This window comes from Sceloporus occidentalis, unplaced genomic scaffold (genome assembly GCF_023333645.1).
Source record: "Sceloporus occidentalis isolate IW3139 unplaced genomic scaffold, rSceOcc1.0.p SCAF_2, whole genome shotgun sequence".
NCBI lineage: Eukaryota > Metazoa > Chordata > Lepidosauria > Squamata > Phrynosomatidae > Sceloporus > Sceloporus occidentalis.
In genome coordinates this window covers 73278441-73291538 of record NW_028316982.1, presented here as the reverse complement: position 1 = coordinate 73291538, position 13098 = coordinate 73278441, and the positions used below count along the sequence as shown (strand labels likewise).

Here is a 13098-nt window from a genome sequence, read left to right as displayed (position 1 = left end):
AGGTTATTCCAGGGAAGCCCTGCTTTTCCCTTGGACAAAGCCCAAATCATTGTGTAGCTGGCCACATTAGTTCTGCATGTAGGCTTCTTATTTAATATTGAATCATTACTGGACTTAGAAGGATTCTCTTTACACTGTTGAAATACAGGGAGGATAAAGAGAGAAAAATGATAAGTAACCAGGATTAGATAAATTCAAAAATATAAAAATTAGCATTTATTTAAGTTTTATAAAATGTAAACATGCAAATATGATTCAAGAACTGTATATAATTTATTTACATAAATAAGGTGAGCAGAGTGGTGACCAATGGCTACTATATCAGTGAGGTGATGAATCTGTTTTTTTAGTGTGAACCTTACTAGGCCTGTCCAAGGTGCTAAATCTTAACCCCTTGATGAGTTCAGTTCTTTGAATAGCTCCTTTAAAGTTTCAACTAAAACCTGGAGTGGATTTGCTACCCCACTGACATGGGAGCGAGTGTGGTGAAAAGGTAGGTGTGATGAACCTCAGAGCACTGTGGATTGTATGTTGAGCCCCACTTCCAAAGTCACATTGGTTCTCCTGTCCCTTTTGTGCTACACAGTGATAGCATTGCATTCTACTTTAATTGTCATGGCAACATCTTAGGGAATTTGGGATTTGTAATTTAGGAAGTGTTATTTAGAACTCTCAGCCAGAGCATCCCCAAACTACAGACCCCCAAATTTCATAGGATGCAGACATGGTAGTTAGTGGAATAACAACACTGTATTTGTTTAGCATGAAAGGATTCTGAATTGTAAGGTCTGAACTGGGAGTCTGAGTTGGTACCCCATAGGTTTAATGTCGTAAATTTAATTAAATTATTCTTGCTATTGTTGTTATTATTTTACTAGTCCCTGTGAGTGATACTCCATTTGTTGGTTTGTTGCAGTGAAAGTAAAAGTATTTTGTCACCTTAAAGTTTATCACATCACATGTATAATTTTGCACAAACATAAATCTGATAGTCTTTAAGGTGTCACAGGACTTCTCAAACTGTATAGTATTTTAAGGTGTGAGGATTCCAGAGGACTCTCTTTAATCATAGTATGTAATCATGACTTTTTACACTAAATCTGATAACATTCATACAATTTTCCTAGCCAAGGACTATTTGCCCATAGCAGTCACTTTCCTTGACAATATGTCAAAGGACTTTTGTTTATTATGAAATGCCCACAAGCAGATAGCTTAGTGGTACAGCAGTTCTGATTATACAAGCCTTGCTGTTGATATATGGAACAATGTGGAGACAGTACAAATTCAGAGTAAAGAAGCTGCTTCAGCAGAAGTTTGAAATATGCCACTAGTGTCAGCAACTGCATAGACTGGAATAAACTTGCAGCATCATAAATGAACCAAATGCAATGTCTGTGAGAAGCACGTAATGATACTGGATGAAGACTAATGTCAGGTGATAGCTATTGTATAAGTAGGGCAGTGAATCCATTCCATGTTTTGGGCTGAAACAGCTATTCAAAGTACTGGACCTGGTTTTCAAAATGGTTTCAGCACCATGGATAGTTCCTGTAAAGTTCAAATTAAAACCTAAAGAGGATCCATCACTCAATCGAAGCTAGTAGCCGCCACTGACTAATGATGGTGCAAGGGACCTCAGACCAGGAGATCCACATTTTTGCAAAATGGTAGAATAACAGAACAGTGGGTGAGACTGGCTTTTACTTATAGTTTGAAGGTGTTTATTGTTATTATATGCCTTCAAGTCCACTTGACTTGACTTAGGGTTTTCTTGCTAGGATTTATTCAAAGGAGGTTTGGCATTGCCTTCTAATGCTGAGCGAGCACAACATGTCCAAGGTCATCTAGTGGCTGAGCAGGGATTTGAACCCTGGCCTCCCAGACTCCTAGTCCAAGGATCAAACCGCCATACCAGGGGCTTCAGTTGTGCATCAATAGCTATATAGTTTTTTTCTTTTCAGGCTCTAGCTGGTAATCACTAAAAACTCAGTTTCATACTTCCCTGTATCTGTATAGCTGACTGAGGATGAAAAAACTAAAATACAAAAGGCAAGCAAAATCACTACTATGACTGCTCCCCCCCCCCCCACTTGAATGTACAACCTCTTCTGGCATTGCCAGCTTTAAGCAGCACTCCCCTACTGTTTTGATTATAGGATGTTTGATCTGCCGTGGTGGCCATGGAAACCTAGGGAAAAGTGCTATATTGGGTAGATTGAGTTAAAGTGGAACACATTCTATTCATACAAGCCCAAATCACCTCCTTCCTTATCAAGAGGTATTAAAGTAGTAATAGTCACATGAAATACATCATGTGTTTGCAAATGCATGAAATGACCAGAACCAGATCACGAGTCCTTACAAAAGCCAGTGCCTGGACCACATGCCATAATTTGTGCCTTTGCAATATGAGATAAGAATAAAACAACCCTGAGATACCAGTTGATCTGTTTGTCTATCCAAGGCTTGGGTCCTTTTAAAAGATATAGTGTTTCACCACATCCAAATTAGAAGTATGTTTTGTAGGGAAAGGATTGTCCCTACCACTGCCATCCCTGCCACCACCAATATTATTTCCTTGAAGAGGTCATTACAGGACAGATAGTAGATTTCTCTTTTCCCCTCAACTTTATAAAGCATTATAGTCTTTTCTAGTGAGTCCTTTCTTCTCATGATATGGCCAAAGTATGACAATCTCAGTTTAGTCATCTTTGCATTCAGGATGATTTCAGGCCTGATCTGTTCTAGTCCCCATCCAGTGGTCTTTTTGGCAGTGCACAGTATTCTCAGAACTCTTCTCCAGCACCACATCTCAAATGAACTGATTTTCTTCCTATCAGTTTTCTTCACTGTCCAGCTATCACAACAATACATAGAAATGAAAGGTATGGTGGCATGGATGATCCTAACTTTAGTATTTAATTATATATCTTTACACTTCAGTATCTTGTCTACTTTCCAAGTCCTAATCTTCCTCTGATGTCTTGACTTCATAGCTACTCTTCCAAGTCCTAGTCTTCCTCCAAATTTCTTGACTTCAGTCTCTGCTCTGATAGATGAGGCCAAGTAAGGAAAATCTTGAACTAAAAATTATATAAATTGTCTGTGGTCATAATTTTTGTTTTCTTAATGTTCAGATGTAAATCTGCCTTTGTGCTTTCTGCCTTGACTTTCTTTAATAATCTTTCCATATCTCTGATATTTTGTTTGTATTATGATGTCACCTGCATAGCTTAGATTGCTGATGTTCCTTCCTTCAGTTTTCATGCCTCTTCCTCAGAGTCCAGTCCTGCTTTTTGTATGATGTTCTTGGCAATCAAATTAAGTAGATAATGTGATATCTATTTAATCCTTGCCTGACCCCCTATTAGTGGACAGAAAAATGCAGGGGAGAATGGGTCATACAGTCCTCCACATGCACTGCTGTCCTAATTTAGATTATCCCATTTTACCCTTTTGACGAGAAACAAACCCAGAATAGCCAATCGTCTATCAAATACATCATCTAATCCAGATAACAATCTCTATATGAGTAAGGGGAAAGTCCTGAAACCAATGCAATTCTTAAATTGTCTACTGAAGTATTATTAAATTCTCAAGGCTTCTCAGGGATATTTCTGGTTGTTAGTGCCTGCAAAAGATCAATCTGATATGTAATAGTCAACCTTGTCTCCATCTATTAGTTCTTTTTTCTAGTTCTCTGGATGATGTTCTGTGCAAAGAAAGAAAAAGAAAGAAAGATATGTGAATATACTGAGAAAAGTATCTAGCTGTTACTGAGAAGCCTTCCTTCCTTCCTTCCTTCCTTCCTTCCTTCCTTCCTTCCTTCCTTCCTTCCTCCCTCCCTACACGATTTAACTCAGAAATATTTCAGACTTTGCATCTCAGAGTCCTTCACCATTGGTCATGCTGTCACTAATCTGTATAGGAAAAACACAGCATCAGCTTGAATGGTCTGGTCATAATACATGGAGGTGCCCTGAACATCATCTAATATGATGCCTTGTTTTACATTCTTCCCAACATATTCTACAAGTACTCTAACAGGAGGATGGGAGATTCTGATGTATTCCTGGGTGATGTGGGAAGCCAGACTTTTCACCTTGCTCATTCCCTGGTGAAAGAAAGAGAGAAGAGGCTTTCTGTCTCATGGGGAAAAACTTTAAGGCTTGATAAAATAAAATGCTGTATTCCCCATCCCAAATGTTTTTCCCCAGTGATCAGTTCAAAAGACTTAGCACATTATGGCTGGAATCTTGTACAGTTCTGTGCAGCAGAGTAGTTCTCATGTCAAACTACATTCCAACTGGCCATTCAAAACCCCTAGACTTAGCATTCAGCCTCTGGAACTCCTCTGTTGCCATTCTGTGACTAGCAATAGCAATAGCAAGTACATTTCTATATTGCTTATCAGTGCACTTAAGCACTCCCCAAGTAGTTTACAACGTGTAAGCTAATTGCCCCCAAAAAGCTGGGTAATCATTTTAGCGACATCGGAAGGATGCAAGCCTGAGTCGAGCTTGAGCCCTTGGCTGGTATTGAACTCGCAACCTTGCAGTGAGTGAGTCGATGCAGTACAGGCATTTAATCACTGCGTCACCAGTGGCGAGCAGGGGGAGAAGGGAATCAGAGAAGCATCTGGATATGTCCTTGTAGCCAAACACAAAATGATTATTTACTGAGGTCCATTGAGGATTTCTACATGATAGAATCATTTTGTACCTGGCTATAGAGACACAGCTAGATTCTTCTCTTATCCATCTTCCACTCTCCATGAGGCATAGGATGACTCTGGAAGAAGAGCATTCTCTGATCTCCACAACAACCAAACAAATGAAAGGCACAAGCTGACCTTAGCCCTGTGGCACGAGGTGGGCTTCTCACTAACAGAATGCCAGCAGTGATTTGTGGATAGGTGCATTACATTTTGGTCCTAATGACTATGTGAAGCTAGTTTGAATGTGGGAGGATACCCGCATACCAGTAACTAAGAGGATCAGGACAGTCTTCTCACTTAGTAATGCTAACTGAACTGTGAGTTACATTAAATTGCATCAGGGGCCAGGAATCCAGTGGCAGTATCAGGATGTGCCAGAGCATTCCTGGAAGTTTGCACTTAAGTTTTTAGAGAGTGCATGTTGCTGCTAGATTGGAGTTTATGCACCCTTGGAATACAGGATGTTAACAACAGCCGGAATCTTGTTGAGAAGTTATGAATGCATAACCTAGTTATCCACTCATGACTGTTTTCCATTGACAATCCTTATGTAACCTCTTGTTCATGAGATACGTGGGACCATGTTATGTGGAATCCCTACATAACTCCTCATTCACGAGATACCTAGGGCCATGATACAGAATGGCTCCACTTACTGGGAAGCAGCTGCTTCAGTCAATGAAGATCTGTTCCCTGTCGATCAGGAAGCAGCTGGCTGATGGTCCCACCTATCCCCTCATATGAGCGATCTCTTGCATGAGGGGAAGGCACAACAAGATCCCTATTTCTGCCTGTTGCTCTGGAGATCATGGAAGGAGGTGGTATTGTCAGTCAGCTGTTTCTCGATTGACAAGGGATGAATCCCATCAGTCACAGTGGCAGCATTCTGGTAAGTGGGGATTGGATGGATTGGGATGGGCTTCATTGCATAGCACAGTAACTATTGTGTTTACATATAAGTAAATCCCCAACAGGATTCTGACCCTTATCCCTTTCAAGATGTACACTAGAAGAGACAAGGAAGAGATTGCATCTGTACTGGCATTTGCCTACACTTTGTGACCCTTTTGATGTATGCTATCTGCTATTTGAGATTAGTCCAAATGAATTTGTTCCAGTTACATTACCAGAAGAATGGTATTGGGCTTTCCGATTAAAAAAAATACATTTTAATAATGTGAACCAATAAATGTAAAGATTAATACTTTTATTTGTGTGGCTCCTTTGTCACAGTGGGCAAACTTGGTGCTTTGAATGACTGTGTCCTTTTCAGCAGTTCCCTTCCCCTGCCACCATGGGGAATACTCAGTTAACTAAAAGGCTTTCAATTTATTCCAGAAGCAGTTACATCAACTGCCTATGCATCTCCAGCAAGAAGCCTGGGAGACCCAGGAATAACACCTTTGTCCCCATCCCACATTGCGGTAAGAAATACATTTTGTATATTACTTTTTTCCTTTTTTATAGTGAGAATTTCATTCTACTGATTATTAATGGATGCTTGTCATGTTTATTTCATTGGTAGATTATTTGGTTTTTAAGGCCACTTTGCTGGACAGTGTCATCTCAAGGAGACAACACAGATCATGGTATCATAAATTGCAGCTTTAATTATGGTGTGTTACAGAGCACCAAAAAGAGGCGCCTCCCCGGCACCTCTCTTTGCTCCGCAGGAGTGTCACAGCAAGCAAATTGTGCGGCGCTGCTGCACACCAAAAAGGAGTGCCCAGAAGTGACTCCTTTTTGCAGCACCGCTGCAACACCGCAAAGCGCCAGAGATGGTTTGGTGACGTCGCAGCTGCGTGGCACGATTTGGACGCGGCGCAGCTGTGACGTCATCGTTGCCTGCGTTGTCTGTATGGCGCTGCGCAGCTTTGGCATGCCCATGACATGCTAGGGTTGCGGGGCATGTGCACGCCCCACCCTCAAGTAACCCTAGCACATCATGGGCGCGCAACAAAGGGCCCATCTGTACCGGGCCTATATAACACACTTTAAAACAAATTCCAAGGTAGATAAACATACTGGTCTTTCAGCATAAAAATTAGAGAGCCTTGTGATCATGGACAATTAAAAGGTAGTGAAACCTAACACTAGTGAAACCTGACACTTTCAAGATCAATTTCACACTGGTGAAAAGGTGAGTGAAAGTCTCTGGAAGCTTTATTGCACTGGATACCACCATTGCATGAGTAATAGTGATTACACAGGAAGTTGTGTAATTAGTTGATGAACACCATGTGCAAGAAGTTGTATGATTGTTAGTTCAATGATTTCACACTACCATTTAGTCAATAAAAATAGTGTTGGATATCACTCTTTCAGTATCTCTGAAAAAGCAAGCTAAAGAATTCTGAACCCAAGTAAGAACTACAGATAGTGACCCTTTAAAACACTCTTTAGGGCAGCACAAAAAATGACCAACAATAATTCAAAACCAGCAATATAAGAACAATAATCTAAAAGCCAGCAGTGCCTTTAATGGAATCATCTCCATTAAAAGCCATTTCAAATTGATAGATCTTAAATTCATTTCTAACAGATGGGACCAATCTGATTCCATCAGTAAAAAAGGACAGTTGGCTCTGGAGAGGGAGCATGATAGTTTTCAGACAAGATGAGGTCCCAGGGGAGACAGTGCAGTTGCATCATTTAATAGATTTCTAAGCCTACCACAAGCTTCACTTGTCCCAGACTAGGGAAGAATTTGCTGCAGAGTAGAAGAGTTGGGAAAAGATCTCCTTTGATACTTTCTTGGAGCTAAGAATCAAAATGTTTGTGTCAGCAGTAGTGACCTTCACTCTGTCAAGGTCTGAAAAGCAATACAAGATCAGTGTGGTAGTGTACTGAACTAAGTGATTACATTGCCTGGTGTGATAAAGAATGTTTTGAGCCCACAAAAATTCACAGTGTTAGGTTTTGTCTCTCATAAGAAGTACAGCTTCTAGCAACTTTTTCCTCCAGTGTGACAGGGACTGGTACATATTTTGAGTCCATTGACTACCATTGTGATAGTTTTCAAATAATTAGCTGTGTTAGTCTCTTGCAGCATAAAAAAGGGGAGAGAGAAGGGAGGGAAAAAAAGGAAAGATGGTGTATGGAGTTCTCATTCATTTGGAGAAAATCATGTCACAAAAATGAAATATCATCTTGGTAATGTACTAACTTGCTCATTTCATTCCTTCTTGAAGAAACAAGTAGTGTTGCAGTTTGACATTAAACAGTGTTCGTAATGTTTATGTAGTTCTTACTTGAAACTGCATATGGTCTATTTCTCTTCTTTTCACAGAAGGATTCTGAATCAAATGACGCAGAGGAGCTGTCATTTCTGGTTATTGTGGCTATTGATTTTGGCACAACTTCCAGTGGCTACGCCTACAGTTTCACTAAGGAACCAGAATGCATCCATGTGATGAGGTAATGGCAAGGATTCCAGCTTTATCTATACAGTGACTGGAATACATGTGATGGTACAGGTAGCAGCACCTTTTTGAAACAGTAGCTGAAGGAAACTCAAGAAATATCTGGCAAATTGTTAAGCAGTGGCTACTGGGGAAAATAATGTATCAAGGGTTTAAACAATTTATGCAGTGGCCACTTGAAAATGTTGTGGGAAGAGTCCCAAGCAAAAATAGAATTCCATTAGCAAGGCTCATCACTAATAATAAGTAAAATTTAGTACCATATAGGTTTAGAAATATGAGTTGAAAATTGCTGGAACTTTTGTTAATTGGAATCTTACTCTCATGTACCACCATACCAGCTTACTGATGGAGGTTGTCTTGTTTTCTGTGTCACTTAGGCCCCCAACCTGGAAGCTGTCCAGACTCTTGTAGTGCAGTAGGACAAGTAGGACAGTAGCATCATACTACGTTCCTTAAAATGAGAGTGTGTTATACTTGACCCTCCAGGTGTTGTTGGACTGCAATTCCTAGCATAATTCACCATGACAATGCTGTTAGGGGTACTGGGACTTGTTGCCTGGCAACACCTGGGGGACCTTATGAATCTCACTATTGCCTTAAAGGCTCAGACTGTGGCCTAGCTTCCTTCCTTCATCTAATTAATTCAGGAACACAGACATGCTGGCATGAACAGGGTACATGCCAGCTTTACCCATGGAAGAAAAAGTATGAAGAGAGTTATCAGCAGTTATCTCTGTTACGATGACAAGGTAAAATAATCAGTATGCAAAGGAATCTTATAACACCTTTAAGACTGTTGAGAGAAAGAAGTTGTAGCATTAGCTTTCATTGACTTAGGCTGCTGCCACACTGCAGAATTAATGCAGTTTTCATACTGCTTTAACCACCATGGCTCAATGTTGTGGAATCCTGGGATTTGTGGTTTGTTGTGACACCAGCACTTTCTGACAGAGAAGGTGAAAGCTCTCACCAAAATGCAAACCCCAGGATTCAATATTAATGCACCATGGCAGTTAAAGTGGTGTCAAACCTCATTAAATATGCAGGGTAGATGCAACCTTAGTCTACTTCCACCATGAATCAGAGAAAATAGGCTAAGGGTATATCCACAGTGCAGAAACAAAGCAGGTTGACACAACATTAATTGTCATGACTCTTTTGTACATAATCACAGAATTTGTAGTTTGCTGAGGCACCAGACTTCTCTGCCAGACCAGGCTGAATACCATATCAGACTACAAATCCCATGATTTTACAGGATAGAGCCATTGCAGTTAAAATCATAACAGTCTCCTTTATTTCTACAATTTGGAAGAGCTGTTTGTCTGTGCAAGCTAATGCTACTTCCTTTATGCAGTTAGTCTCACAGGTGCTACAAGATCCCTTTGCATACGGATATTCCAGACTAAGGAAATTATTGCACACAGAAAAACCAGCGGGAGAGACGTGGGATCTAAAAGACAAAAATGGGTCTTATTGCATTTACCTGTGCCTGGGCTGCAAGCAGCCCATATCTACCCAGGGAACCCATCTACAATCCAGACTTTTCCTGCTGTTTTTTCAAGAACGGGAAACTTTTGTCTTTTAGATCCTGTGTCTCTCCTGCCGTTTTTTTCTGTGTGCAATAATCTCCTAACACAGCTATGTAAGGTAAAACCATATAATTAACCAAGAAAATAAAGGAGGAACCTTTAGTCAGAATCCAGTAGATTCCGACTGTTCCATGAGCAGACTGACATTCTCATCACTCACACATGGAAGTATCCAGTACTACCCTGTGTGAATACCAATGTGTATCAGTGGGTGGATAGGTAGATGGTATGCTGCTGAAAGAAAGCACACACATTTCCTTCCAAGAGCCACTTGATGTTTTTAGTGCCTAGTTTGGGGAGTCCTCAAAATTAAGTAACATTGGGAGAGGTGTTTATGGTAATCACCCATCAAAAGGCAGCTCCGAGGACACTTTGAGCCAGGTATTAAAAAAGCAAGTGCCTCTTAACAGACAACAGCCTCTGGCAAAATAGTGTGAGCTGGACAGTCTAGTGTATTAATGCTGGCAGAATGTTGTACTCCATCAAAAATTAATAGGATTTTTTGGCCTTTTTAAAAAATGAAAATGAGGAAGATTTTTTATTTTACCATAAGCATGGAATCCTCCTAAAATACAAAATTCTAATCATAATATTTGTCATTCATAGTCATAAAAACAATGATGATTTCTAATATATAATTATAGAATATTTAATCCAAAATCATAATTACTTGATGGGATACAGTTTTGATTGGAAGAAAGATTCTGATGGCAGTCATTCTATTCCTAGCCCATCTCACTTGCTTGTGTGTTCATGTTGCACCCCCCAGTGGGTGGGGAAACCATGAAGAATAGACAGTGGCCCATTACAGACCGCCTAAAAGCGGTGGTCTGCCGCCGCCGGTTGCTGCATCCGGGAACCGCAGCGGCCAAACCGCGCGGTTCCTGGACGCAGCAAGAAAGAAGCGCCGAAATGGCACTTCTTTCTGCGCCCTGGAAGTGGTGCCGCGAGGCGCTAGTCGCGCACTCACAGCGTCACTTCCGCCACGCAACGTCAAAATGGCAGCCCCCGTGTGGATGGGTGCCGCCATTTTGTACAGACTCGGTCCGTACTAGGGTTGAGGGGAATCCGGAAGGGACGCCCCTTCTCAACCCTAATACGCCCCTTCCTAACCCTAGCATACCCCTTCGGCGCGTCTGTAACACGCCTATATTTACAAGTTCAGTTCAGTTCAGAATGCGAGAGAGAGAGAGAGAGAGAGAGAGAGAGAGAGAGAGAGAGAGATGGAGAGGGAAAGAACTACTGTTGCCAGGGATAAGGATTAAGTCCTTGCCACCTAGAATTAGATAGCAGATTTTTCAAGTATGTATTTAGGAGGGGATAAAAGGCTAAATTCCATCTTAGGTTTCTACATTAATCTGACAAAAAATGTTTTAAAAATCCATATGGAAATTTACATATAAATTGCATTTAAGTATTTTTAAATATTCTCTCAGTCTTCTCTTGAGCTACAGATTTCCAAAGATACTTCAGTACTTTTTCCTTCATTAGAACAATTTTAAAGCACACTGGAAGCTATCTGAATATTAAGCCAATGGGTAATGGGCAGTGTAGTCCTAACACTAAAATGCATCAAGTGTATGGGGTTAGGGTTAGGATTACACAAAATTTTCTTTTCCTATCTGATTTCAGAGATCTGATAGTAGAGTAATTTGCTAGCAATGAATTGCTGCATTAACATTAAATCCAAACGCCCTCTAACCCAGTGATAGAGCCACATTGTCAAAACTGTTAGTCCACAATGAGGATAGTCCTGTGTACTTCCAACAGTCCTAGTCTGGGAAGAGTTTGGAGTAATTACAGCTTCAGCTGATCTAGTTCCAGCTTCAGCTGTCCCTTGGCAATTCAGGATTGTATGATTCACAAATTAGTTCAGGAGGTGCAGATATGACAATTTCAATCAGAATTCACAAAAATCAACATCTTAAAGCATCCTGACTTTCAAATTCTGTTTAGCCAGCTAAACAGTTTTACAATCAGGAAGTATTTAACAAGTAACTTTACATTTACAGTAGTTTCAATGACTACCTATCTTTCAGTCTTGCAACTAAAAAAAATGAAAAAGCATCTGATGATCATCTCAAAGTGTCAACTATCCATTAAATGAGAGCCATCAGTAAACTCTATAGGTTTCAAGCTGTCGTACAACTGGTAGTGCAGAAGGGATTATAAAGACAAAGGTGGTGTTTATATCTGTTCCGTTTTTGAGAATATTTACATTATAAAAGAAGCTAAAAGGCAGACTGGATTTTCCTCCTGGTTTTGTATTGATTTTTTTCCATTGTTTGCTTTTTGGAGAACCATTTTAAAAATAATTACTTTGTCATTATTGTTAATACAGCTACCAAACAAATCATTGAACTTGATTCAGCAGCGTGATAACTAAGTGTTAAACTTGCTGTTCACTAACAACAGGCAAAACAGAAATTTTCAAGCTAACCAAAATCATAGCATCATAAAGCTGGAGGGAGTTGCAAGGGTCAGTAATCCAGTCCACTGCCTTCGTCTGATTTGTTAGACCTAAATAATTCATGACAGATGCACATTCAGTCTCAAAAAAAGGAGAAAAAAAGAAATGTCTCCAAGGAAGATTGGATAACTTCCCTGGACAATTTGTTGCTTCATGGCAGCAGTTGGGAACGAAGGAGCTGGGAACACACAGTAAGGGCTTGCATTCTGTATTTTCCTGGCTGGAACTAAAACAACAACCCACCACCTCAATCTTCTTCCCTCTAATTTTGTCATCTGAAGCTGGCCTTGCAGTACACAAAGAGATTAAAGGGAGGAATATGATTCTATGCAGTGGAGGTTCATCTGCCAGCATACTCTTGTTCAGTAGTTGGGCTTCCAGAGAATGGAATGGAAACTAGTCTACTGTTTTCTGGAAAGAACATGCCCTTCCATCTCTTCAGTCACTGCTAAAAGTTGATCTGTAAGACATCATGTGATGGCTTATTGGAATGCAGCACTCATTTCACTGTGGATCATGTTTGTGTAGGTTGGGAATTCAGTGCCATTACAGTTGGCAAGCAGTGAATTAAAGAATTTGGAGAAGCTAAGAGAACAAGCAGAAAGGAGAAATTCTCCTGAAGATGAATGTTATATATCTATCTTCCTCCTTTTTTGGAATGTCTATTGCAACCACAGAATGCCGTGCTCTCAAGAACATCATGTATCCCATGTGTAGAAAACATTTAAGGGAATTGTATATTCAGATATTAAATGCTACTTTGCCACTCTTGGCTATGCTGTCAGTGAGTTACTGTGCTGCTGATGCTACAGCTCTTCCAAAGCATTCATCCCAGGAAGAGGTCTAATGCGATTTCTGTTTAGGAAAAATAGATGGCTGTCACAATTATTC

General features: G+C 40.3%; 1 protein-coding gene across 3 annotated transcripts in view; it reads left to right on the top strand.

Moving 5' to 3' along the window:
- The window catches only part of HSPA12A (heat shock protein family A (Hsp70) member 12A), a 77089-nt gene that overhangs the window by 11548 nt on the left and 52443 nt on the right, over nt 1–13098 (top strand). For 2 of the 3 annotated variants that reach the window (XM_089510009.1, XM_089510012.1), the window contains exons 2-3: nt 6059–6144; nt 8010–8137. In XM_089510009.1, coding sequence (XP_089366135.1) covers nt 6059–6144; nt 8010–8137 — 214 coding nt within the window. The remainder of the gene's footprint in view (nt 1–6058; nt 6145–8009; nt 8138–13098) is intronic. The other variant, XM_089510010.1, reaches the window with a different exon arrangement.